We start from the raw sequence: 27,953 nt of genomic DNA, 5'->3' as shown, positions 1-27,953 counted from the left end.
GTACAGCTGAGGTCAAGCCTGAACTGCCCAACGAAAGCTTCTGCTTCAGCTTGGAGAAGTCATCTGCGATAGAGGCGTGGGGCAGATCTGTCATCAGTGGATGTGGGCTTCAGCTTAACTGTCGCAAATGGGTTGGTACCTCTTTAAAGCAGAAAGCATAATGGGGAGAGGGACATAAAATGGTTGAGAAAGAGAGGAGGAAACCAATATCAGAAAATATTATGGTCCACTATGATTGAGCCTAACAGGAAAGGTGATAACAAGAGAAATGAGCACTGCATTTGAAATTATATATAAATATCACCTGGAAAACTGTTCACCTCAAGTGAGAATGATAGCCACTGTTTCTAAATAGCAATAACTGAGATGGTTTCAGGTCTAAACAGCACTTCAAACTCTAATGGAAAGAAACCAATTCTGTACCTTTCGGATCACTGCCTTCATCTGTTTGATTTAATGGGTACATAGTACACTTCAAAAAATATAATTAGTTTCTTTTCTTTTAACCTCTAAAGCTTCAGAAAGAAGGTCACTGTTACATTATTCCTACCTCGGGAATAGCTCCGGTTGTGAAGCATGCGGTTGTGATCTCTGTAAAAACAGAAGAGGAGCAAAGTACAGATGAGTGAGGTACAGTCAAAACCACTAAATGTGGATGCAAGCACTAATGGAGGCTCAACAAGTTCCAGCCCTCGACCCCTCACTCCTTTGCTGACTTACACGCGTCACACATAGGACCTGATCCTTCGTGATAATATGTTACAGCACTAGATAATGCCAGCCGATGTCTTGGTTTGCCCAATTTAAACTCCAACACCCGACAAATATTCATTCATATTTTCACTTGAAAAATGTAGTTATCAAAGCTGATTTTGCCGTTTCTGTAAAATCAGCGTTATGCTTTCATAAACCAAACCAGAATTACCACTTTGTGCTCGGAAAACTAATTACCAAATGAATTAATGAGTTAGGCCCAAACAATGTTGTTTGAAGTTCCGGTGACCTGGTAGGAGCCAAAAGGACAACCCAAAAACTCGACAGCATATTTGCAGCCAATACCAAGGCTTAAATACCTACATCTACATTTATATCTATATATTAAATTCCAGTTAATATGTATGCAATGTATTGTCTTAATATCCTTCCTACACAATTTAATGACAAGAATCATTCCAGAGGAGTGAACCAAGGTCAAATCCTCTCCACTGCAACACATTCAAAAAAATTGAAGAAATAAAAACGCTCAGAAAAACACACGCATGCACATGACCTTGCACATGCACCATCAGCAGCTGGAGCTCCCTCCCTGCATCCACCAGAAAGATGGATGTGGTGTCATTGAGAGCAGCACCTTGCCACAATGACCCTGCTGGACAGATGCACAGTACCGTCAAACTGCTACACTGTTTCTGATCAAAGCTCTCCCACGACAGCCTCACCCCACAAAATACAAAGCTTATTGGTACATTCCTGACAGCTAATGCGCAGCTTTTGTAGATTCCCAGAGCAAAGGTCCACAGCAACTGATGATTGCAGATAAGTGATCTACTGAAATACTGATACACTCGGGCCAAATATTAATAATGCCCCAAAACAGATTAATACAATGACACAATCAAATTATTTGTAAGTATACATGATTTATAAAAAATTTGTAAATTGTACAAAATATGAGTGATTAATATCGCTGCTTGCTTTATAAGAACAGCTGGAAACACCAAGGCTCTTCTTATTGAGAGCATTTGGGATGTCAGAATGCACTGACGGCATTTCTCTTCTACAAGCAGGACATAGTCAGGTTGCATTTGTATTACCAGTTTATTAACCCTCACAACTGCAGACTTGATGGCTGAGTAGAAAGTAGGAAACCTTTGAGGATTATTTAAAGGATTACCAAAATTCAAGACTGTGTCTGAATGATTTCAAACTATTTAATGATAGAATGATCGATATCAGCTACATTGATCAAGCACCAGGCAGACTGGGTTAGGGTCTGACTGCTGTACCTTTTTTTCCACGGTGGACTCTGCTCTTCTGTCAGGAGTGAGTGTGATTGATGGCGTCTCAGACTGTTTGCTTGAAGACAGAGATGATTGTGGTGGTGGTGGTGGAGGTGGCGGAGGAGCAGCTCCGCTCTGGCTGCTACTTCCCGTTAGGCTGACCAGGCTGCTTGAGCTGCTGCTGCCTCGAAGGGAAGAGCTACTGAAAATGCACGCAAAATCATTTATTTATTGTGGCACATAAGGCTCTTTTTCTTCCTAAAGTACAAACATACTAGTAGAAGCATCTTTGTGAACTAAATGAAAGTTCAGTTTTTAATCTCAGACATCCAGCTGTGCCCATAGTAGCACACTGAGCAAAGTTTTAGTTGAAAAGCTAGTTTACTGTGTTTCCTCAAAGCAACGGGTCACCTAAATAGCTTAAATAGTTCATATTTTTATTCAGGCCCTGAGTTTCATGGTCCTCTTTTAAAACAGTAGGGACACCCTGGAGGAACAGCAGAATATACTCTCTCTTAAGTTTATATGTGACAGGCAAATACCGGCTGCAAATGAAAAATAATGGATGCATTAACTTTGTCATATTATCCTACAAACGAAGAGGACCGAACTCGCATTCCAATGGAAAAAAAGAGCCAGTGAGATATGAGCACAAATTTCCCTCATAAGACGCACTGAAACGCTGTCATTCCACAGTTGTTGCATTCATAATGGGATGTTTACCTGGAGCTGGCTGACTTCGGCGGATCATCCACTGGTTCCACATAGGAGAACGGAAACCATCCCTGACTGAGCAGGGAAGAGACAGAAATTAAAGATGATGTCTTTGGGATTGTGTGGGAATCTCACAGAAACTTTTCATACTTGTTAAGATTAAATTTATTGGCTTGGAATTTTGTGGAGACGTTTTTGTCCTCAGAGGGTGGAGCCTCCTGAATTTGGCGTTGTTTTTTTCCCTTCTAATGACATTTCCATCACCTTCTGTACTTTGTGACAATGCTAAATGGTTAGCATGCCAACATACTAACCTTAGCAAACATTATACCTAAAATCAGCATGTTAGTATTGTCATGAGCAACATGATGGTGTTGAGCTCAGCTCAATTTAGCTCAGCTTGCTATTGTCACATTCTTATAGAGGTATAGTAATATTGCTGTAATTTTTGTATATTTTATTTATTTATTGTTTTATATATTATTTTCTTTTATTCTTACTGGTGTGTTACTAAAACATGAGAATATGGTTACATTGCATGACCAAAATATGTATGGATTATATAAGTTGTTAGTCAAATAAAAATGAACACACACAGGAACCCCCAAATTCAGACAATTTTAGTGTGACATCTCTCACCGTGAGCTGCTGTCAGCTCGTCCATACAGCCAGCCGTTCCTGGGCTGCTGGACCAGCACGGTGATTATCTCTCCCTTGGAGAAGGGCAGCAAGGTGGGGTTGGAGCCAGCAGGTTGGTGGGCACCCAGTGCCCTCATAGATCTTCCCTCAATGCCACCTCCCACGGAGTCTGCTGCAGAGCGAGAAATGCTTCCCTGGGGAGACGGGGCTGGAGAATAGAAAAATGAAACACAGAGAGATGAATTCAAGCACAAAGCTAAAGTTAGCTGATGAACCCCCTAAAATCCACAGAGGGAGCCAAGGTGACATGATTAGTTAAAAATGATAAATGACTGGGATTTATTTACTATGTTCTCATTCCGGTCATGTTATAAGTCAGAAACAAACAGTATGTCTATCTCCGTGCATTATTATTTTCTCTTAGAAAGTAAGGAAACAAGGTTTTCATTGCCCTTCTTTCTAGTGAAGATTAGCTGGCTGATGGCTAGAGATAAGTCTAACCAATGCAGTGTTTGAGCTGGTGGAGCATTATTCAGTACTGTGGGGCTGTTTATCTTCTGTTTTCAATACATAGTCATTGTGTCTATTTTTTTCTCAAGATAAGTAAGCCCAATAATTAGACAGACTTTCAACAGATGGGAATAGAAAAGAGAAGGCATACGAGTACATAATGTGCAGATTATTGAAAGGGAGAGAAAGATGGACAAGAGAGAGGGAGAGAGGCAAACAGAGATAAAAGGCTTAAACAGAGATAAAGCAGCTGCTAGAGTGAAGGCAAAATGACTGATATGCAGACAGAGGCACCGCAGGCTGCAAATGATTTGTAGCTAATGAAAATTACAAACAACCCTTTCATCTAAACTGGAGAAAATATAACACAAAAAAACAGTTTCAAAAAAGATTATCGACAAGAAATCCGATTCAATCACATTGCTGTTGGGCATTTTGAAAAGATGAACATGATACATCTGATTTTCTGTGCTTGACATGTGGTTAGTAGACTAATACACTCTGCCATAAAACCTGTTTAAATGAACCACTCACCTCTTGATGGTATTTTCCCAAGAGTCAGCTCCTCTCTGCTCTTTCTGATCTCCTCCCGCTTTAACCCCAGCTATAAAACCAGCAGTACACAACACGTTAAATGCACAGTGTTGTAATTGTAACAGTCATGCGAACACCAGGAAGTGGTAAAATTATCAGAATAACTTGACCTTGATTCAGGTCCAAACACCAAGTGTACTATTTCGACATTCCCAGGTGTCATTGTGGAGGAATCGTAAAGTCTGGCTTGAATGGAAGTGCACATTCTGAGAAATGCATGACTTTGATTGATATCACTTTCATGTCTGCAAGGTACAAACTGTGACGCTGCAAAAATATCTGAGGCTGCAAAGCTGAGAAAAGCCTTAATTAGAAGGAATAAAGTTTGAATCGACTTCAAAGTTGGAGAAGTAGATAATTTTACAGTTTCACAACTGAAATTGAAATGTCTCTGAGCTGAAGATTTTTCCAGTAATTTTGGCTGATGATATCTGGCTTTGTTTTTCTTTAAACAATTGAACTTATCAAAGGGATGAAAAAATTCCATAAAATTAAGCCAGTTTTATTCCCCAAGTCTTCACAATCCTAAGGATAAAGTAAGTGCAGTGAAATTAGATTTTTGTGTTTTCACCAAATAAAGAACAAAAGAGCACAAGTCACCAGCTCTTGATAAAGACTGAAACATTAAAATTCGTTGCCAAATTGGCACCGTTTTTCTGACTTTAAAAAGATTTAGCATCTTATGACAAAGACACCAAGTTGCACTGTTAGCAGGTGATTAGCTTTTACAGTAGTATGTGCTGCATACTGAATAATGTACGTCATGTGTTAATGCAAAAGCAAAAAACAGACGTTTGTCTGCACAGGCTCCCGGGCCTCACACTGTTATAGACACGAATTAATCTCATGTCGAACTAAAGCAAACACAGAATCCATCTTAATCCTCCTATTGTTATTACTGCAGGAAGTGGGATCTGTGGGGATCATTGGCGCGCCACCTTCCAGTGAGACTGAGAGGTTTTATCTCAGGGGAATCTTTGTTTACTTGTATGGTAATTGCAGGTTTCAGCCAATGAACCATATTGGTTGCGGTTTGTTTATTATCCCTGACTTTCATCCCACTGTTCTGAAATGAGGACCTCATACTCAGCAACACAGCAGTGAGCGTATTTCCAGATGATGGATGCACAGCAATAACAAAACCTGAGACTGAACATAGCGCGCGGACAGAAAAATCCACTTCCGTTCTCACACAATCGCGTGTTCGCTTTATTGTTTTCAGACTATCTGCCATCTCTGTCCTTTCACTTCTGCAACAGGTTTAATCTTCCTCAGAGAGTGGAGCCTCATCACATTGTTTCAGATCAAACCAGATTAGAAGCTCCTCCACCAGAGGGCACCCTGGTAATACAAATATTATTCTGGTCATTGCCTTCATCAAATGCCTTACTCTGTGCCTGTGTTCGTTGCAGCACAGACAACAACATGTGGCTCAAATGCTGCTTTTAAGATATTTTACCAAATACATAATATAGAGCCTCCCTCAGTTCATTCCCCTGACACAGAATAGTTTCTCACATCTTGGAGTGGAATAATGAGGGAATAATAATGAATGATTAAAAGACGCAGTTTATTTCAGTAAACTCTGCTCTGCACTCACAGTATTGTCCAGAGTGGTTGGACGTCTGGCTTCGAGTTGTCTTGTTTTGTCCACCTCCTCTATCCAGGCATCAGCTCTGACCTCGAGAGAACTTCCCATCTGCCTCACACACACACACACAAAGATAAAAATACATATATTTTATCACTATATGTTAAAATGAGCCTGAGTAACAATGATACAGTGAATTGACAAAGAATTATGGGAGATAGCGTGACTCATTTGTGAAAACAAACTTTTTTTCAGGATGATAATGGGCTTCCATTTATACCTTTCATTTTAGAGGAAGTGGATCATATATCTCTGTTATTAATCTTGGAATATGAAATAGGCCAGACTTATTTTTGTCTACATTAGGTTCCATATGAAAAACAAAGCTAAAGATGTTTGGTGCAGGGCCATATTTCTACCTCTGTGGCCCATGGTATGACTGCAGAAGTTGAAAGAAACACTTTTGTGTAAGGTCAATAACTAGCCCTGGTGCAGTCTCAAATGGTTTATGGCAATCTCATTGTGGAGAAAAAACAATCAGGCCTCAAGAGTTATAGGTGAAGACACGGACTTAAATATATCTCTCAGTGGGTTTTGTTAGCTGGAATACCACTACACAAAAAATTGCCACTCAGGGTAAAATGTTTAATAGCACTGTGAATTCATTCATGCCTTCTCCTCACATTTATTGACATTCATTGTAATGAACTGTATGATAAACATGACCTATTCTGCCCCTGCAGTCAATAAGCCCCAACAAACCATAAAATAATGAATTCACAAATTCTGTTCAAAGCAAGTTGGATACCTTATTCATGAGGGAGGCGATGGACTGTATCAGACTGCAGTGTTTCTCCGCCAGGAAGCGATATCTCCTCTCCTCCTCCTTCAGAACTTCTTCATGGCTGTCCTTGAGGAACTGCATATACTCACTGCTGTCCTGAGGGTACATTGTTGACAGCACACACACCACACACGCACATACACGCACAATGCACAACTGAACTGTGTACATAAACTCTGGACACATATACAATGGTGTTTTTCCCTCCATGGTAGAGAGACAGCGAATGAGAGGCACAGACCTGGTTGCTTCCTCTCCAGTTATTCCTTTGCTGAGCTGCGGCCTGGCTGCGGAATTCCATCTCATAGTGACTCCTGCTGCTCTGTATGACAGAGGCATCATGTAATGTCGGTCTCACAGCTCAGTTCGCCATTAAGGTTAAAGTGTCTGTAAGGTTATTGTACTATGCTGCTACATCAACTTTATCGAAACACTCCAGGACACAGCTTATCTGTAAATTCATAACTATTTCTATAACACCCTGCTGGTACTATTGTAATTATGGCCATTCCTGGACGTAATAATGCTTCATTGCTTGTGATTTTGTTGAAGTCTGTGTGACCTTGTGGTGCTCCCACTCAGCCCTCACTCACTGATATGTAATCTTTGTCTAGTCTGACGTTTTTGTTCATCTCTTGAAGAACCTCCATACTGAACCAGCGGAACTGTAAAAAACACACATGGACTCATATTATCAACACATGCCAAAGAAACCCACAAATAATCACCCTTGGAAGCATATTAGTGTTGATGTAACTTACCACTCCATCCAGCTCCAGGGTGATTCTTCTTTGACTCTCAGAGATCTGGATCAGTACATCTCCTTTAAGACAAGAGCATTACATGTAACAACCTATGGGCGATACAATGACATTTTACAGTACAGTATATTTGTCTTTTGCTTTTCTGTACATGCTCATTAACCCGTGATACAAAATCTTGGTTTTCTGGAAACTAGAAGAAACCATATTTGGTTGGTTGGTGCTTGGTTTTGGATTTCTTCTACCAGGCATCATCACTTAAAAAATCAAACTAGTGATGTATGGCTGAAAAGATACAGCTAGTGGTGTCCTCGCTCATCCCTACTAGCTATTATGCTAACTCTCGGGCTAATTGTTATTTGTTCATCCTTTCTGCTTTGGCAGAAGGGACGAACAATTCTACTTATTCTACTTTGTCTACTTTGTGAACATTTGATAAATCACACAAATAACGTTATTGACCCTTCACTGATAAATCTGCAAGATAAATCTGTATCCAGTCTATCTGTATACATCTATATCCATGTTTATCCAATTTTCTTTTTTTAGACTAATTCATGTATAAATACAGTCGATCCAATCCCTGTTTTTGTCTTTTTGTCTTTTCATGTGTCTGATATGTAATAACTATCATTGACTTTTTTTTTTTTTTTTTTAAAGAAAGTTGTCAACTATAGATCAGCTTTATGGCCTGCAGAAATAACAAATTACAATTTTGACAATTCCACATTGAAAGCTAAAGTAATATTAATATATACTGATGAAAATACAAAGAGAAAATGGAGATTTTATAATTTGCTAGTGGTAACAGACCAGTGGTAACAATGGTGTTCCCTAATTTGGAGATAGTCATCCTCTTGCCACCTAATTTCCCAAAACACCATAAAGTAATACAGCCTGGTCGATATTCTTTATCTGCTCTTAGTTTAGACCTGGAACACAGTTAAATGAAATTGCCCGATAACGCAATGCAACAGTTATTCATGACGTTCACTCATTTATTACACACACACAAACACACTGAAGCAACGTCAAACAGTGGATAATGTAGAAATCACTCATGCTACTTGATAGATTAATGCAGACTGATTTACCAAAGTTCTTGGCCTAAATATAATGAACATTAACTTTAAAAGCCTATTCAATCGCTTCCACAGTGGTAAGTTTTTTTTTTTTAACCATTAATTTGAATTGTGTGTTTGTGGTGTGTCTTTTGTGTGCTCTTGTTAATAAAATCACCACAACTCTTTTAGATGGAGAAAAGATAAACATAAGATACCTGTTGAGGAAGATGGATGCATGACATGCACCACATCCCGTGTAAGCAGTTTCACTGAAATCATATAGTAAGAGCAGGCTAATGATCCAGTTGGGACAAGGTCAACTTGCTCTGCTAAACTCGACATGACATCATTTTATTGAGGGCGGGTTAACCGGCTGTCTGTCGTTGTGTATTATTCATGCTCCCTGCTGGCATCTGATACCTTCTTTCCCACAGCTGGGCTGAACTCACATGGAAGCACCCTCAAATCTACATAATTTTGCACTTTTGCTTTTCAGCAGTCAATTGTCATAAACAGCAGCGTATTTAGAGTCATTCCATGTTCTTGAGCTCGACTTGAGCTGAGCCCAACACATACCGTATATTGGCAGTGTTTGAACTGTGGGTCTAAATCTTTTAGTAATTATGGGCACCTGTTGTAGTAGATGCTCCTTAACAGATGCATTCAGTAACTTCCCATGAGATAATCTACACATTTATAAATCAAAGAGAATTTTAATTAAACAGTGCACACTAGAGTAATAGGAGGAGTAATAAAGTGCCACCTCAATGTACAGAGGAACAGCATCTAATTTGTTCAAATGGCCATAAACGTGAAAAACACAACGCCCACATTCTGAATTGTACCTACAGAAATAAGGTCGTCATTAGTCAATCATTAGGCTTCACAAGCATGCTCCGTGTGTGCAAACATACCTAAGGAGCGGGAGGACGTGGTGTAGAAAGCCTTTTCTCCAATCTTTGAAAGTGCACTGAAGTAGGCCTCACTTGTTACAGCAAGAGCTGAAGTACACACAAAGCAGTCATTTGAAATGCAAATATTTTTTGGCACAATTTCTTTCCAGGCACAGATCAGCACAAGCAGGTAAATGAGGCATTCATTCCATGAAATTGAAACTGAAATTTTCAAACACACAAATATCTCTCTGCAAATATTTGGAAAATTGAAAAAGAAGTAATTTGAAGGCATTTTGACCACACTGACTCTGCTTTACTTCTGCTCTGCAAAGCCACGACAAACAGCATTTAGTTTGTTTGTTTGAGTTTTTATGTTGAATGTACAGCTTTAAAGAAAACATGATAAGTAGAATATAGCTACAAAACAAAACCAAGGCCTAAACCACATACTAAGAAAACATTCAATTTTTTGATCATATTCAATTGGAAATGAATGAACTACATTCTTTACAGTGTAATTATTGACAAATGGTAGCTGGAGGACAACACAGCTGACCATCTTTTCTCTAGCTCCTGCTGTCTGTTTGTGTTGAACAGTACATCACTGTTTGACTTCAATTAAATTCGGCTTTGCCTCAGTAGCTTGAGCACAACATCAGTTCCCTGAGTTGAGGTTTTTTGGTCTCTCTGAGTTGACTGAGCTCAAACAGACTGATGATAAATCTCAATCACTTCTACTTAATCTAACACACAGTCCCTGATTTCAGCTATAAAACCCGAGGTGAACAGTTGATTTGGAGAAAATGAATGGCGCAGGCTATTTATTTGGCAACTAGATTGCGGCTCTACTCTGACCACAGAATGAAATTACAGTCTCTGTCCTGAGACATGTCTGCTTGGCATTCATGGTAAACTGTAGCATTAGGTCTCCAAACAAACACCTATAATGTAATATAATATCTAAGAGCACCACCGAGTGAAACTGCTGCTGTAGGTTCGTCTTCGCATTTCAGCATGTTAAATGTGCTCCATGGGGGATTCATCTTAATTATAATGTGATTAATAAAAAATAAATAAAAAAACATATATAGATGCAAGGAATGTAGATTTAGATTCAAATTAAAGCTTTAATCCAGGCTCTGAAAATGAACCATTGACATACTTTAGAATATAATCAATTCAAAATTTAATTCCCATAATATTTAGTATGTCAAATGCCTTTCCGGCACAAGACCCTGCAAGTAGATGCAAATTGCTTGTCCGTTGACAGTACAGAGACAGTGGATTCTCCAGGCCTTGGTTACAGGTCTATAACCAGGGCTATAAAAGCACCAGCCTATGACCCAAATCACATGGACTTTGAAATGAGGTGTAGTGAAACACGTCCCCAACACCTCCCATATTCTGTGTGCCACCATTACAGCCTGTTTACTTTATAGTGCTTATAAAGATAGGCGTGTGGATGTTGCACTAATAACCCAATGCCTGGGCTTGTTCTTTCTATCTTTTCTCTTTCTTTTGTTTTTTACCTTTGAAAGCTTGGGCATAGCTGTTCCCCAGTGAAACCAGTTTCTGTAGGCTTGGATTGAACTCATCCATCAAGTTCTGTTTGGGAAAACACACACGCAGACTTTAGATTTTGGACATTTTTGATTAGAAAACTCTGAGAAACAGCTAAAAAAAATAAATAAATAAATAAAATCTGTGAGATTTACCACCACCACCAGAGCACAACCAACCTGGGGGCTCATATCCCCTGTCTTATCAAGAGCAGGAAAAGCTCCTGGAACTTGAAAGTGACTTTGCAAAGAGGAAAGAAATTAAATAAGAGAAATTTAACTGGGCTTCACGCCTCAATAACCAAGAAACGTTTCCATGTTCTGAAGAAATTCTAACAGTTTCCTCAAGAGTTTCTTGACAAGAAAACAGACACACACACGCCACTGATGCAAGTACTTATAAAACTACTCTGTGGTTATTTCCATCCATCTGTAAGTTTTTGTCTATTTAGAGCCACTGGTTCACACACAGTGTCTGTTACTTACCGAGTAAATCCCAAGAGTGGAGCGATATAACTTATCACTATTTATCCTTGACATGTTTCTACCCAGAATAGTGCGCCTGTCAATGACACGTTTAGTGCGTCTGCAGGTCTTAAACCATCCAGAGAATGAAGCACTGCCACTGACAGGAAAAAGGACAGTTTATTGTATTGGATGCAGCGCTGATGGGAGGAGGCAGCTCAGTGTGGTGGTAATCGACACCACAGTGGCCTGAGAAAGACTGGAGTAAATTATTAAACGTGGCTCAGCCATAAAACACACTGACATATGCTGTAAACCCTGACTGTTTGGGCAAGTGTGTCTGAGTGTGTGTGAGTGTGTTCCCTACAGAGAATGTTTTATTCAAAACTACAACAGAGATCTGTTTTTGCTCTCAAACATTGATACATATTGTGTGGAGATACAAAAACATAAACAGTCAGCTCAGAAACATTCACCGGAGTGCTTCTGTGGCCAGGTGGACGGACAGAAGCTTTGACTTGATCAAGGTTTGCAGAAAAGCACCTAAAGGACTCTCAGACTGGGAGAAATATTCTCTGGTCTGTCACTAAGATCCTTCACTAACCCATTAACCCTCCACCAACCGCCCAGTCCACTGTGTTCTGACGCTGCAGAGTTTCTTTCTCCTTCTGTGCCTCCACATAATCCTTTCTCTGAGCTCTGAAGGCAGTTATTTCCTCCTCATGGTTTCTGCTCTGCTATTTGCTGTCAGCTGTGAGACCCATAGATCGCTATGAGTCTTCCTAAATCATGGCCAATCAATTAAAAAGATGTCTGCGCACTCCCTGCATAGTAATATATTAGTATGTTGGAAACCTGTTTTCAATTATACTGCAGATGAATGAGGAAAATTCAAATTTTTTTTTCTATTGAATATTTTCTAAATGGACTGTATCTACCTTTTTTTCCCCAACTAATGCATTTGATGGGAGTTATTTCGTCCTTGGAGATCTCCACATTGGGTTACCTTCAGAGAATGAGCACCTGAAATGAAATGCAAGTCCACGTTTATTGTGTAGAAAGGAATATTGTGGAACTCATTTTCAGCTTTAATGGCAGTAGTGGAGATCTTGTGTGTAGAAGACGTAAATCGCATCAAGTGTCAGTCAGCAATGTGTCCATATGCACAGATATGTCCTGTAGGCGGATCCCACAGCCCTGTATCGGGCTAATTTCAGGCAATTGCTATTTATTATTATTATTATTGTTATTTTTACAGGACAACAGCTTGACTGTGCACACATTGCTTGTTTACTTGTTAGTAGAAATTATTTCTTCACAAGAAGAAAAAATATTCATAAAAAATATTTGTGCTGTTGTGTGTTGTATGTTGTACAGTTGTCAGTGAAGCCCTTTTAGGAAGCTTCATAATTCACAGTAGTCAGATATATAAATTAAAGTCATTTGAATAAAAATTTAAATCCATGATGTACTTAATTCACTAATGCCATCAATATTCCACTTTTAACTGGTCAAACCAAATTTTAAAATACGCTAATCAATTCAGATCCAATATTGTGTGAGCACAAACTGTGCAAGGCAAAATGAACATGTCACGTTTATATTGAAATGGAACTTTTATGCAGGAACTGATCCCTCCATTTCAAACGAGCCTCGGTGCATGGACACCAAATGAAAGAAATATTGAAAACTGTCAGACATCAGCTGATAAAAGACTTGTTTGTCTTCTACTGATCACAGGAAAAATAATGAGCCCATGCGCAGAGCGACGGGGGAAAGTTGCTCTGCCACATTTTTTCAAAACCATAGATGATTGGAGGAAAGATTATTGATTTTGTTCCTCACTTCAGTCACATTTTGGCACAAAGAATAATATCAGACCCTGTTGTTGCCAGGCTGAAATGCACACTGCTGTGCACTGCACTCATTCTGATGGATTTATTATTATCAGACTCGGATTTTTTTATTATTATAAAGCAAGTGAACTCCCCATGCACGCCTGACAAAGACGTGCAGATGCCGCATGCATGGTGATATGTTCTTGGATATATTCTAATTTTTCTAGTTTCATTTGTTGTTTGCAGTAATTTGCATACAGCTTAATAACACTAGATGGCACCATGAACCTAGTGGAGACATGACAAGAATTTTAAAAGCTATGAGTATTTCTTCAATTTGTTGCTGTTTTTCCTTATTCCTGGGTTTAATGTATTTACAACAATAGCTGACATCCTGCAAGCGTACTAGAAGCATTCACATCATTTACCCTTGTAAGAAGAAACAATGAATCAATATAAAAACCGAAATGACAAACAAACAGATGGATTGGAAATCTTGTTTCTTACAAATGTAAAAAAAGAAAATACCAGATTGTCATGCAGCAGAAGTACAAAGCAGTGTAACACAGAAATACTCAAGTGCAGGTGCAATATACTTCACAGCCGTTCTTCAGTGTGAGGATACTGCGCATTCTCCTGTCAGAAAGACAGGATGGACCGTTTCTGCAACCAAATCCCCAACACAGATTATCCGGTGAAAAATCTGCACTCGCAAGATGGAAGAGAAATCCACCAAACGAAAAGTCCAAAGCTGAAACATCACTGCAGTCCTCCACATAAAGGTCAGGGGTGACAAGGGTGATAAATTGACTCGATGGCTGAGAGTCTCTAATAGGGGCTTTTATGGCCATAATAGAGCAGCAGCATATTTTGATCATTAACGGGCCAGCAGAGCCCTGAATCTTTCACTAACACAGGCCCTTTTTAATGCACTGCTTCCTTTCATAATATCAAAGCACTGTGGACTGAAATCGCTGCAATCGTTTGGTGCTGTAATCCTCAAAGACATTCAAGTGCAAGTGTTTGCACTTTCCCAAAACCCAGAAATAACTTTAGTTTAATGCAACACTGCGACCGGCATCAACACCATCACAGTGTTTGTGGAAAAATGGAAACAATAAGATTTCAGAATGCTGCCACCACGCTGAATACTACCTTACTGATAGTTCCTCACTGTAATTTATATAAAAAGAGTGATTGTTTCAGAGCTGTACTTTTTCCCAGACTCCTATCGCCATCTCCTCGGGGTTACTCAGCCCCTACTTTATTATTCTGTGGTGTTCCAGTGCAGACTGAGAGCTGCAGCTATTTTCTGCTGCAGACATGTTGGATGTCTCACGCCTGCTTCCTCGCCCATCTTAAATTAGAGCTTTCAGCGGCTGTGACTTAGGGAAGTCTTAGCTTAAATCCTCCCTGCTGTGTGAGAGCAATGCTCATGACGCACCATAACAAACACAGGGGCTGTTTCCCTCACACAGTGATGACTTTTGTCACACCTTTGTGTCTGGTGTGCGTGCATGTGGCTGTGTTTTACAATATCTGTGAGGTACCACAACTGACAGCTCACTCTCAAAATGCTGGAGTTTAAATGATTGTTTGAGGGACAAGACTTGGTTTTGGGGTTAGGCTTTCAGTTGTCATGGTGATGGTTAGAATAAAGGACCAGGAAGTTCATTATGCCTTTACAAGGAAGGCAAGCTTGTAAGTGTGTGTGACTGTATGATTTTCTGTCTCGCGTGCACTCCTGAACACAATCATGAATGAATTATTAATAATACAGATGATAAGATTCACAAACTTTTCTCTGCAATGTCACAAAGTGCTTTGTCAAAATAAATAAAAACGCTAGGGGCAAGTAAGAACGATATGATAAAAACATTTCATTCACATATAGAATTAATTACAAGACAGCCTGAGATTAATGGTGTAATGAAGCTTACTAATCACACAGTCCTGCTCTGTAGCACACACACACGCACGCACACGCACACGCGTACATTTACGCCCACCAGGCCCATCGCTCTGTCATTTCCTCCGCTGTGGAGCTGGTCCACAGGGAGCCTTGAGGCTGACTTATGGCCGTCCGCATTTCACATCACAGGGCGCCTGCAATGTGTTGCTGAGCTAAAAAAAAAAATATATTAAGCTCCTCCAAGGGGAGGAAAAACTAATTTTCTGCTGTAGTAAGGTTTGTTATGCACTGGGGGATAGATCCAATGCAAAGCAGCGTCTTCAATCACAGCTAAAGAGAGAAAGAAAGAAAGAAAACAGGAGTAAGCTCCCCTCTTTCTGAGCCTGATACAGCATGATTCTGCGACACATGCAACCTGGCGGATTGCTGCCCGCAATATAGACCCTTAAAGATCAGCTCTAGTGAATTCTGCTGGGAAAGTTCGCTCCAGGCTGCAGGAGGAAGACAAAACGCACACAAGTGTGCCATCGGACTGAAGGGGACAGCCCTAACTATCGGCTCTCTCTCTCCCCTGCTCTGCTTCAGCTTTTCCAGGCTGGGCTCTGGGTTAGCAAAGACATGCGCGCTGAACAGGGGGGAGGAGGTGAACCGCGGACTGTCTGCTCCTGATGGTTTGTGTTGACTCCATGATCACTCAATTATGGTGCGGAGCACTCATGTTCTGATTGCCTGCTGTAGTGAAAAGGGGGGAAAGTGAGGGGGGGGGAAACATTTATATGCAGGAGGATCGTTTGATACTTTTCCTCTGTTTGGGAGCTTCTGGTTCCATTTGATCCGGAGTTATTATTATAATTATTAGATTTTTTCTAATAATCGATCTCCCCCGCCGCCACCCTGAAGTTCATCGTTATCATCCTGGCCGCCGGGATGGTGGCCTTCATCGGAGCCGTTATCTGCATCATCGCGGCCGTCCACACCGGATCCTCCAAGGCTGCCGCGGCACCACAGCAACCTGCGGCCGACAACCACTCGCTGTATCCGGACGCGGCGGCTCAGACCCCCGCTGCCGGGGGCTCCGTGGCCAGGGCCGGCTCTCTGGGTGCTCTCCATGGTTCTGAAACGCCCGATTCGGAGGCGCCCACTTACAACGTCGGGCTCAGCGGGCTGGATGGGGTCACTGGACTCACCGGACATGACCCGGCGGTCAGCCGACTCATCTGCACGCCCATCCCTGCCGGGGAGTGCAACCCGAAAAACTTTGAGCAACAAGCGGACGACCCGTCGCTGTACGCGGGCGAAGACTGGGGATACCTCCGCACTACCGCGGAGGAGCTCCGGCAAACCGTCCTGCAGCAAAAAGACCAGATCTTGAACGACCAGAGGACCATCAGGGAGCTGACGGGGAAACTGTCCGAGTGCGAAAAGGGGCTGGACGGCACGAACAGCGGCGCGGACAGACGCGGGAGCGCTTCGGGGACGGTGGGGGGCAAGGGTGAGGCGCACCTGGAGCGGATCATGGTGCGGGACAGCCCGTCGTCGGCATCGGACAGTGTCCACTTGCTCACCGTCAGGGCTGTGGATGAACTGGAGCAGGCTATCACCCAGCTCAAAGACCGCATAGAGAAACTGGAGGTAGGCAGACTGGGTGCACATAGATCACCCTCGGCATCCAACTTAAACAACAAAGGTGTGATTGATCCCGGGGGGGCAGTCTTTGGTCCCACACGATGGGATTCTGATGAAAGATCTTATCATTACACCATTCTCCAGCTTTAGTTTGCAGCAAGTGATTACCAGAGTTGGTTTTGTGCCATTGGTCTCTTCCTCACTCTACAGTCCCTTTTAGGAAAGCTGGGAAGGCATCTGTGCTTTCTGAAAGCAAAGGCTTTCAATTTTGAATGAGAACAAGTGAGTTATCCAAAAGGCTTTGTGCGTTAGATTGAAATGCTGGCTCCTAGACTCTGCACTGGTAAACAACATCAAGCGACGCTATTCAAACATCACAGGAGGAGAATACATTATACAACACTCTCCTTTTTCATTTGCAAATTCTGGATAACCGTAACATGACACCGGCTCACATATTCAATAGTGCAACAGTGTTAGTTTATTTAGCAGTAGGTTGCTTCTCAGAGGAGAAATTAAAGGAAAGATAAGACAAAGAGTAAAGAAGGTAAATAAGGGGGAGATAGAAAAGAAGAAATAAGGATAGAGATCAGGGGAGGGGGAGGAAATGGGCAGCAGCAGTGGGAGGAGGATGAGGAGAGCATACAGCAGAAATTGTGCTTTCATCTGTCCAGAATGGAATGATGAATAACCTCATTTTTGGCTAAAGTAATACCATGCATAATTCAACAGGGTCCTATATTTGCTGAAAGCATAGACAAAACGTGTTTCTCTGCAGTACAACGCTCCTCACTCACTGGTACTTTATGTAGGACATATCTGTACGGGTCATCATCTTTGTTTCATATCACCACTGTCGGATGAAAAGCTCCATGATGAATGGATTCAAGCTGGAGGTTTGACACTCCTTAGGAACAAAAGCCTCCTCTGAACATAGTTTCCCACAACAGAATAAGAGGTGAATGGATTTCACAGTCTCCGGGTGATATTAAACTACAACTAGCAGTGTTTTCTCCGTCTTCCACACAGTTTTTGTACGTGTGTACTGGAGGCACTTGGCCTGTTTCAGTAACACAGCGTGATGTTTACATAAGATCCTGTGAATATATAAGAGGATCGCTCATCTGGGAATTACCAGTCGGGTCAATTAACTGTGTTAGGCTCAAATTTGCTCAAATACAGCCCACCATGGCTTCATGCTCCTGTAGGGGTCCACACATTTCCCAAGAGACAGAACACACGCACGCAAGCTATGAGACCTGCTCACAAAGTCACAGGCAACAGCACTAATTAGGCTGCGATGAAACACAAACCTGACTGGAGTCTAATCCTGTCTGTTTTCTGGTCTGTTAGAAGTAGCAGTGAAGTCTAATCAGACATGGAATCTGAACTAGGAGACGTGGTTTGAAGTAGTTGTGGATATGCAGTCAGCAGTCAGCCTGTACACACACTACATTATTTTCTGAGCGCAGATATATATTTTTTTTCTTCCCCCTGTAACCCAGAGTGTGATCCATTCCAGTGAAGGAATCCACCACGCTGCGCTTTATCGTTTGCATGGGCTGTGTATTCCAGGCACAGCTATGGGGGTTGTAGTTATCCGCTTTACTTCTCTCATTTATTGCAACAGAACCAAAGGAAAGACGTCTTTGTTTGATGCGTTTGCTGGTTGTAAAGTGACTAGAGTAAGCACGTAATATAGACTTTGTGTATTTATGTAAAAAAAAAACCCAATGGGCACATAAAGGTTAAGGTAAAGCTGTAAGGGTGTTATGAAACATGTTAACCGGGATGATAAGACTTTGTGGTTGCTGAAGAATGAATCAAATGAACTACATCTTGTTGTACCTGATGATTTGGTGTAAAATTTTATGCAGCACCATCAGAGTTCCCCACACACTCAGCTCTACTGATTTTAGTGCGCCACCTATCTTTCTTCCAGTGCCAGGCTGACAGTTGGGATTTTGAGTCCAAATTTTTCCACCACTATAGAAAGGCTTGCGATTAAAACATCGTCAGAAAATCTCCATTAAAGATGACCTGCAAAGACAAAGACAATGGCGTAAAGACCGGTTAGTGTGAGCTGATGTTATTTTTATGGCCCAACCTCGGCTACATTCATGCTGCCCTTGATGTACATATGCAAGTTTCTACAATTTAGAGTTTCTTCTGAGCAAAATGTTGACATTTACACCTGTAATTATCTGGAGCTTAACCCCGGGCTGGATAACAGAGCTGTCAAGTGTGAGTGCCGATCTCCTATCATGCCAACAACCACAAGAGAATTCTTGATCTGAAATTCTTTATGCGCATACGTGACCTCAGCATATGCAAGAAGGAGTAGTTCATAAGCTGAATGCATTTCAACCTGGGTTTCATTTTCAAACTGCAGCTAATAATAAAGGGAGACAACACTGTGATAGGCACGACACATTCAACCCAACCCAGACTTGACATGTACATTATAAAAACAAGATAATTTTGCTGCCACCTTGAGCAAAAACTGCGAATGCATCCCTGGATGACAAATGCATTACTTAGAGTTACATGCTGAAAAGGAAGGACTGAATATTACACTGGAAATGTCATCCATCGTTTCTTCAGTTCGAGAAAGAAGTCGAGACCTGACCTCTGACCTCTCTTTCATCGTTGTCAGTAGTTATTATCTAATGTCTTGGCTATAAAAGACATAACTCTGTGTCATCTTCTACAGGATGTCAGAGAAACGGTAGCTTTTGCGTATTGCTCAGAGCAAAGTATTCTCTGCATTAGTCCCCTTGTGGTCTCTTTGTATTTCTACTGTGTACTGTGGAGCAATATGTTCGCTCTGTGTTTCCCACATTCCCTCCCTTGTGGTTTTTAATGTTTTTTTTTTTTTTGTTTGTTTTTTGTTTTGTTTTTTTTTTTCACTGAAGCATTATACAGTGGAGCAAAGCAATTTGTTGTTGACTAAAATAGTTCAGTCTCTTGGCAGCCTTTCTGACTGTCAATTATTTGTTGTTATGTGACATTGAAGAAAAAAAAAAAAATCTTGGGGTTTTTAGTCAGTCATTCAAATGCCATCTCCCGGGGATAGTTTTCCACTGGATGCAATAAAGGTGGCTATAATCTATATTCCTGTAGTGACAAGATAACAAATGAGAATGTGTAAACTCAGATGTTGTGAAAGGTGACATTAATGAACCTTCAGAGAATTTGCAGCTCATCTTAGCTTTGAGGCCTTTTTAGTGTTTGATCTCCATGTTTGGTCTTCCATCTGCATTGATTGGTTGATTGCCTCTCGCAGCATCATTTCTGGCTACAGGAAGCTGCAGTTTTTAGCTTTCCATACCCGATAGACTCTACCTGCTCTATGACATTAGACAGATATGGCTAGAGACCAGCTGGTGAACAGAAAGGAGCATTTAGCTCGAGCCAAATACTTCTTTCAGGAATTGGACACAAAAGCAGCTGAAAAAGCAAAAGGAAAAGGCCAATAATTACAGGTGATCAGCCATATAATCCCATATGAATGCTAATGTTGCTTCCATAACGGCTGGATGTATCAATTAGCAAGCAGCAAGTTTTTGATAGGGACGTAAAAGCTGATGATAGGCAAATAGCCTTTTATATGTCATTAGTACTCTCTACTCTCTACATGAACAGCTAACTCTGCACAATGTTAAAAGATGGTCACTGGGCTAAAGATTTGCTTCTGTGCCAAGAGCTGAAGATGAACTCCCCTTAATGTTGTTCATTTAGTGTGAAACTGCAGCCAATAGTCATGGACACAAAGGAATTGGGGTACCTGGAGCGGTATGTTGATATATCAGCTACTGGCGTGATTCAGAATTGGATTTGATGCCAACATTTTTGAGTATATTCAAAGTTATGCTATCTAAACTACTAAGCAGACAAATAATAAAAATAATAATACATTTTATTTGCAACGCACTTCACATTTTAAAGAAAATCCCAAAGTGCTACAAGGTTAAAAACAGGTAAGACACATAACAAATGGACAGTGACAAACACAACAACAAGGCGAGCTGTCTTTATCATTAGCAACAGCACATTGATTGTTGACACTGACAGTTGATTGTGGCTTTGCTTTGCTAGCTGACTGGTCGTTTTCAAACGCTAAAGAAACCGAACACTTTGGAAAACACAATAATTCATCTAGGAAAGGAAGAGGAATATATCGCTCTCATGTTTGTGCAGTAAATACTACCAGCAGTGGGTTTACTTAGCCTCATTTGAAAATAGGGAGAAAACCAGCCCGCAGCTTTGTCTGGATACCAGACGCTAATTAACAAGCAATATCTAATTTGCCATAAAGAACACAAAGCGTTATAAGCAACAATTTAATCATGTTGCTCAACCCGTCATCTAATATAAATATGATGGATGACGGGTAGGGCAAGCAAACTCAATTTGACAGCACCCAACCAAGAAATAGTCCCACCCATAATATCCTATAAAAGCTGAAATTATCATGCCCCCAAAAGGTGGAATATATCTTGAAATAAAAACGTAACATTATAATAGGGAAACTTTCACAAAAACAGCCAAGCTGAAGCCTTGGGAGAAACGTAATGTTTCACAGAAAAGAGTTATTGATTTGGTTTCAGAATTTCATCTCATGTGACTGATACACAATAATAATGAGGTGCAGATGAACACCACACAGCATGTAGAGATGGCCTCACAGTCTTTTCCCTCCGCTCCAAAACGAGCACTCTCAACCAGTTTTCATCAAATGTCTCCGTCTTTTGCAGTCAGATATTGGCCCGTTTCCTCACAACCAGACAGACGGAGGTACTTCAGGAGTGCCAGAAGAAGGCGAAATGTCTGTCTCAGAAAGGTTGGGTGATCCTGGGCACAAAGCTGGTGTTGACGGGCCCTGGAGGATGGAAGACTTGGAGGGGGAACTGGAGAGAAAGGTAGAGCTGCTGGAGAAAGAGAGAAAAACCCTGAGGCTGGAAACTGAGAAACACAGACAGGAAATCGACCAGAGCCTCAGTAAACTACAACACCGACTCTCAGGACTGGAGGAAGGTAAGATCAGGGGACAATCAGTAAGCACATTTTCATGTAGAAGACATTATGTTGCAAAACGCCAATAATTTCAGAATTTTCATTTATGTTTTACTCTCATTCAAATCAAGCAAAAGGGGTTTCCTTATGATACATTCATCATGTTGAACTTATGTAGAAGAATAAAAAAAGATGAGAAAGAATACATTTATGGCTTGCTTAAAAAAAAACTGCTCAGATGTTTTTTATATGAAAGTGCGGGGAGTCCATTTGATCTATTTTTCAAATCACTGTAAATTACTGAAATGATTTCTCTCTATCTCACTCCTGTTTTGTTTTCACACTCAAACACCCTTTCTCATTTACCAGGTGTCCCTGGGCATTCTTACCCAGAGGGCTACCGGCTGTCCTTCCCAACACGGACAAACTACATGTACGCCGTTGTCAAACACTCCATCCCAAAACTGCGGGCGTTCACCCTCTGCCTTTGGCTGCGTCCCGCAGAGGGAGGCATCGGGACGCCTCTGTCTTATGCTGTTCCCGAGCAGCCAAATGAACTGGTGCTAATGCAAGGTCTGCACACCCCCACCGAGCTGCTCATCAATGACAAGGTACTGTATCACTCTAAAATCAAGAGACCGAGCACTTACTATATATCCATTCTGACCCGTCCAATGTTTTGGGTCTGATTGATTTTCCCTTATTTTTAATTATTTATAGATGAAATGCCTCAAATGTATCATTAACTCAGCTCAAATCTCTGAGGCTCTTGTTATTCAAAATTCTAGTTGCAAAGATGTAAAAAATCTTGAGATGTAGTTTTTCATATTCATATAGAAGTTTTCCATAGTGTCACAAATTTGAATAAGAAATATTGATAATAAATGTGCTCCATGTCAAACATCTGTAGCTATATGTACATATAAAACATATTTCTGTTCCCCAGAAACAAAGAAGTGTATATGTATACGATATGCATTGTTCATGTTGTTGAAGCAACAACACTTTGAGTGTCATGTAAAAGTTAAAATGCATTTATTTTAATTTGTTTGGTATTTTTTGTTCCAAGTAAACATTTCTAAATTAGATGCAAATGTCCTGCTGCAAGACATAAAAAAACACACACGAGTTATACACTCACAAAAGTCAGGGATAAGTTAATGTAACATTTTGCTGACTTTAAAGTAAAAATATTAAGAACAGGCTTGTTGTGATCAATTGCAATGATAGAAGGATCGCCTTCAGTCACACCAGCCTCACCTGCTTATTTGAATTTCATTAGTGGTACATAAAAACATTATAGCCTTGATTAGATTTTTAATGACTGTTGCAGAATAAAAGGGTCTCAATTAGCATACGAATAGGCACAACACATCAAATGAAACAGCCAATTTGGCAGAAGAGCTAAATAGGCTCATTCATGTGTTTAAATGACAATGGTACCACCTTGACAGCATTGCAGGGTGTCGTTGTGCACTGCAGATGCTTTCGGTGTAATTCAATGAAGTCATTATGGTAATAGATGCCCGCAGGAAACGCTGTGTGTCCTTGGAGGTGACGGAAAGTCTTTGGGACAGTGGAAATACTTCAGAACTCTGAAAGACTGAGCAAAATAATAAACAAACAAACAAACAAACAGTACAGCTGCACCACTATCATGTATGCACCAGTCGTTGCTTGTTACATTACGAATTCTAATGTGCAAACAATCTACTTATCTCCGATGTCCCTTCGCTTTGCCATGCCTAGGTGGCAAAGTTACCTCTGAACCTCTCCAGAGGCAGCTGGCAACACATCTGTGTGAGCTGGACTCAGAAGGGCGGAGCCTGGCAGGCCTACCAGGGGGGGAAGCTGAGAGGGGAAGGCCAGTCACTGGCGGCTGGACACCACATCAGACCTGGAGGCGTGCTAATGCTTGGGCAGGAACAGGTGAGCGCATGACCGAATGAGTAAAAGACAGAACGGGATAATTATGTTTTGACTGATTAGAAGCCAGTAAAACAGTTTACTCCAAAAGAAATCTAATTTGGTGTGCCCTTCAGACTTCTGCTGACAACAGCACAGCAAGTAAATACTGGTTTAGTGTCTGCCACTGTGGCTGTATTCACTTACTGGCTTATATGTGAGCTGAAAAATATAGAGTAAATAAAGGTATGAAAGCCTTTCAGAGGGTGTGGAGCGGGGATTTGTTCCATGAAACAAATGAACATAAGCAGCAGTAGTAACAGCCTGGGACAATAAAGTCCAAAGAACCCCTCCCTGGCTTCTTTATCCTGCGGTCCTGGGTCCTGCAGTCACACTGGTTGGTTTTTATCACGTCTCTTTAATCATCCACAGTTGTGCCCAAGGTGGCAAAAACTGCTGCTGAGTTTGTGTATGGAAGATATTGTTTTATTCTTTATTCACCTGGCTCCCATTTCAAGCATCTTCTCTGCTATCCGTCTACAGTAACAACTGTTCTTTCTCCTCTCTCCAGGATTCTCTGGGTGGGGGATTTGATTCGTCCCAGGCCTTGGTTGGTGAGCTGTCCCAGGTGGGTCTTTGGGATCGGGTCCTCCCTTCGAGCCAGGTGGCCAGCTTGGCACGCTGCGGCAGAGTAACCCAGGGCAGCGTGGCACCCTGGACGGAGAATGAAGTTGAGGTTTACGGTGGAGCCACCAAACACCCAGGGGAGCCATGTAGTAAACACAGCAGGAGCTCTCAGTGACCGACAGCAACAGGGGAGGTAAAAGAAGGGCGGGGATGAGAGGGAGACAGTGGGATAAGATCCGCCCAACATTAGCACTGCTACACGCCAATTTACTCTACATGGAAAAGACTGACAAGTATGTAAAAATGGAAAATGAATGGTATATATTTATACGGATAAGTAGATGCTTTGCAAATACTTCACCAAATTTTTCGCAATCTCACCCAACACCATGACGGAGGTACAATGGAGAAAAATGGGATCACTCATAAGTGTAGCTGCTCTAAAGGTATATGTCACATTTGAAGCTATATGTATTGACTTAAAGGACATTCTGATGAAGCTGATCTATGCTGATCCTGCCTCCTATTTTCTCTGCTTTGTTAGTAAATCAGTGACAGTAACTAAATATTCACCTGAGTGCACAGCAAATGTGAAATGTGGCTGATCCCTTGGAGATGTATGATTAGCTATCTACCTTTAACTATCGTTTAACGGTTAGGCCATTCAAGATTTTTTGAAATGCAAAAGCTTGACAGGAGAAGAGGAATATGTTTCAAGATACCATCAGAAAATCTAAGTGAAAACAGGAGAAAATGGTTTGTCCAAAGATAAAATAAATAAATAAACAAGTAAAAACACCACACAATGTTACTTTGTGAACTTTGGAGGATCTTATCGTCAGAATTTGTTATTGGATAGAGCAAGGCCACGTGTTCACTTCCATTTCCAGTCCTCATGAAATGCAAAGTGGTCACATCGTATTCATCTAACTGGAAAAAGCAAAACAAAACTGGTGTTTAAAATAACAATAAACTTTGCTTTTATCTCACCAAAGCAGTGGGAAAGATTCCTCCTTTAGCCATCAAACCTGAATTTATTTTGTTTGTTGTTCAGACAAGTTGTAATCAGTTCAAGGAACCTTCCCCATCTGTTGTCGCCTGAGAGCTGTTAACCTCCACCATGACTACCAAAACTTGGGTTAAGCCAGATGAAACCCCTTCCATGACTGGGGTGGGGTCAGACAGGGGTTAATTAAGCTTTTGGAGTCAAGGTGGTGAAAAACATTGGAGAAAAGCAGAGAGAATTTTAAGTAGGAGATGGTAGCGTGGAGTAGATGATGAAAGAGAAAGGAAAGTGGGAGGACGCCGGCGAAAGGCAGATGGTTCGTTAGGAGTGATGCTGAAGTTGTTTTCACCTCTGCATGATGTATTCATATACGTGTCATATCTTGCCACTGCAACATGTCGCTCATAAGTTTCACGAGAGAGGGCAGTACCTCCGGAATCCATGCGTGGATTCTTCTTTGTGTTTACCCATTAAGGCCTGAGTGTCTCTTCTGTTCCCTAAATGAATGAGCTTTATAAATTTAAAACAAGACATCTTATTCCCCAAAGGAAGCACCGAAATTAGCAGAAATGCTGCTGTTTTTGGCTTAATCGAGACACTTCTCATCAAGCTTTTGCCCCATTTATTTCATTCTGCACACATTTAGTAAATCAAGGTCAGACTTTGTGGCCTAATCAAGTAAACCTTTGGCTCGATATTGCAACACATTTTATTCTCTTTAACTTTGCGGTCTTGGAATGCACATGAATAATTATTTTTTCATTTCCCGACGCACCCATGGTAATTTTAATGCTGGTAAATACAGACTGTTTCCTCTTTGTAGTTTTGAAACATGCAACCACTCAGTAATGAACAACTTGCAACCTCCAGCTCTTCCAACCTTCCTACATTCCATGCATGAGTTGTGATATACGTTTGTAAAGCGTCTTGTTGCATCCAGTATGTTTTTGAAAATCCATTCTCACTACGTTTGTACTCCAGGACTCTTTGGACGACTCGACCGGTGAATGAGACACAATGTTTAAAACGGATTGTTCATTTTAAAATTTTTAAAGTACTGGCTACTCCCTTGCATAACAAAATATCCTTAGTGGAAAGTGCCTGTAAGGGTGTTTGTACCTATGTTAAGAAAAAAAAACAAAAAACAAAAAAAAACCATCAAAAATAACACGCTAATGAAAACTTCCCACTGCAAGATATTTTGAACTAATTGAGCATTGCCTCCTCCGTGAATTCCCTTGTGGTTTTTTTAAGATTTAAGAGGTTTGACAAAAAATTTGAAAACATTGATGCAGGGCTAGAAACTTCTGTGCCGTGCCGCCAAACTGATGCTAAATCAGGTCAAAACCATTTTGCAGTGCCTAACAGTGTCTTTGATTATGCCTCTCAGTCTGCCATCTTGTTAATATTATGCTTGTTGTCTGTTCAGCCCATGCCTTTTGGGCTTTTTGGGGCTTTTTGATAGTGGTGTAATAGCATTATGTTTATGGTTACTGAAATGGAAACCTATGCTTTTTGAGTTAATCTGCAATGTTTTTATTTCTAATTAATGCAAGCTTCTTTTTTTCTATTTTATGCATTGATATCAGTCGATTTTCATGTTGTTGTTTGTATAAATACTGTATGTCCATGTCTTGTATGGTGTTGTGTTGTTCTGCATATGTGTCGTGTACAAACCACAAATCTTTATTAAAGTCTTAATTTTCAGATGTAAAGGGAGTGGATGTTTTTTTTTTTCAGCTAATTTCAGTTTGTAAGAACTGCAGTGAATTAAGTCTCTGTCGGCTTCTCCTTCATTCACAAACACACATACATGCGCGCACTCACTCACACACGCACACACAGACACACTTGGCATTGACGAGAAGCAGTAACAAAACCTGCTGTTAGAGAAAAATCCTCATATAGTAAGAGTGCTCTCCAGCACTAACAAGAAAAACTGTTCTCAATGGCAGAAACAAAGCATCCTGTTCTCAAATACCCTGCTCCTTCTTCTGAGCAAATTAAAAGAGGAAGAAAGGGGAATCCTGAAGCTTTCTGCCTCAGCTGGAGAAGATCATAGATGAGCTCTAAGTAAATTGAAGATTTGGGAGATGCTGTGTCTTCCTTTGTGAGTCAACAACTCATCTTGGTGTGGAAACCAGCTAGATGAGAAATAAAAACACATGAGGAACGCAGTCAATATGAAAAAGTGTCTGTAGTTTCATTCACTCATTCATTCATTCATCTTCTTCTGTTTCCGGGTTGCGGGTGGTGCCGGAGCCAATCCCAGCTCACTCTGGGTGAGAGTGGGATACACCCTGGACAGGTCACCAGTCCATCACAGGGCCAACACACAGAGACAGACAGAGACCAACAACCACTCACACTCAGACCCGCAGACAAT

At 41.0% G+C, this 27,953-nt stretch overlaps 2 protein-coding genes across 2 annotated transcripts; one reads left to right on the top strand and one right to left on the bottom strand.

Moving 5' to 3' along the window:
* Positions 1 to 59: 59 nt before the first annotated feature.
* Positions 60 to 11,712, bottom strand: baiap2l2a (BAR/IMD domain containing adaptor protein 2 like 2a). The gene is made up of 14 exons (XM_029508071.1): positions 11,659 to 11,712; positions 11,143 to 11,218; positions 9,632 to 9,718; positions 7,654 to 7,715; positions 7,486 to 7,557; positions 7,134 to 7,214; positions 6,857 to 6,988; positions 6,058 to 6,156; positions 4,398 to 4,467; positions 3,354 to 3,561; positions 2,724 to 2,789; positions 2,007 to 2,202; positions 551 to 591; positions 60 to 141 (listed from the first exon to the last, which is right to left on the bottom strand). Exons 1-14 carry the CDS (start codon positions 11,710 to 11,712, stop codon positions 60 to 62), a joined length of 1,326 nt encoding a protein of 441 aa, XP_029363931.1.
* Positions 11,713 to 16,152: 4,440 nt separating this feature from the next.
* On the top strand, positions 16,153 to 27,263 carry nptxra (neuronal pentraxin receptor a). The gene is made up of 5 exons (XM_029508454.1): positions 16,153 to 17,019; positions 21,771 to 22,050; positions 22,399 to 22,640; positions 23,779 to 23,958; positions 24,506 to 27,263. The coding sequence occupies exons 1-5, from the start codon at positions 16,315 to 16,317 to the stop codon at positions 24,734 to 24,736; spliced, it is 1,638 nt and encodes a 545-aa protein (XP_029364314.1). The 5' UTR covers positions 16,153 to 16,314; the 3' UTR covers positions 24,737 to 27,263.
* The last annotated feature ends 690 nt before the right edge of the window (positions 27,264 to 27,953 follow it).

This window comes from Echeneis naucrates, chromosome 8 (assembly GCF_900963305.1).
Source record: "Echeneis naucrates chromosome 8, fEcheNa1.1, whole genome shotgun sequence".
Classification (NCBI taxonomy): domain Eukaryota; kingdom Metazoa; phylum Chordata; class Actinopteri; order Carangiformes; family Echeneidae; genus Echeneis; species Echeneis naucrates.
This window is presented reverse-complemented; position numbering and strand designations above follow the sequence as displayed.

Coding starts and splice junctions, on each gene's coding strand:
- baiap2l2a (XM_029508071.1), bottom strand. CDS start 11,712: ATGTCAAGGATAAATAGTGATAAGTTATATCGCTCCACTCTTGGGATT. Junction 9,719..11,142: donor CTATGCCCAAGCTTTCAAAG/GTAAAAAACAAA, acceptor TGTGTACTTCAG/CTCTTGCTGTAACAAGTGAG. Junction 6,157..6,856: donor TCGCCTCCCTCATGAATAAG/GTATCCAACTTG, acceptor TGTGTGAGGCAG/ATGGGAAGTTCTCTCGAGGT.
- nptxra (XM_029508454.1), top strand. CDS start 16,315: ATGGTGGCCTTCATCGGAGCCGTTATCTGCATCATCGCGGCCGTCCAC. Junction 17,020..21,770: donor ACCGCATAGAGAAACTGGAG/GTAGGCAGACTG, acceptor CGTCTTTTGCAG/TCAGATATTGGCCCGTTTCC. Junction 23,959..24,505: donor TAATGCTTGGGCAGGAACAG/GTGAGCGCATGA, acceptor TCCTCTCTCCAG/GATTCTCTGGGTGGGGGATT.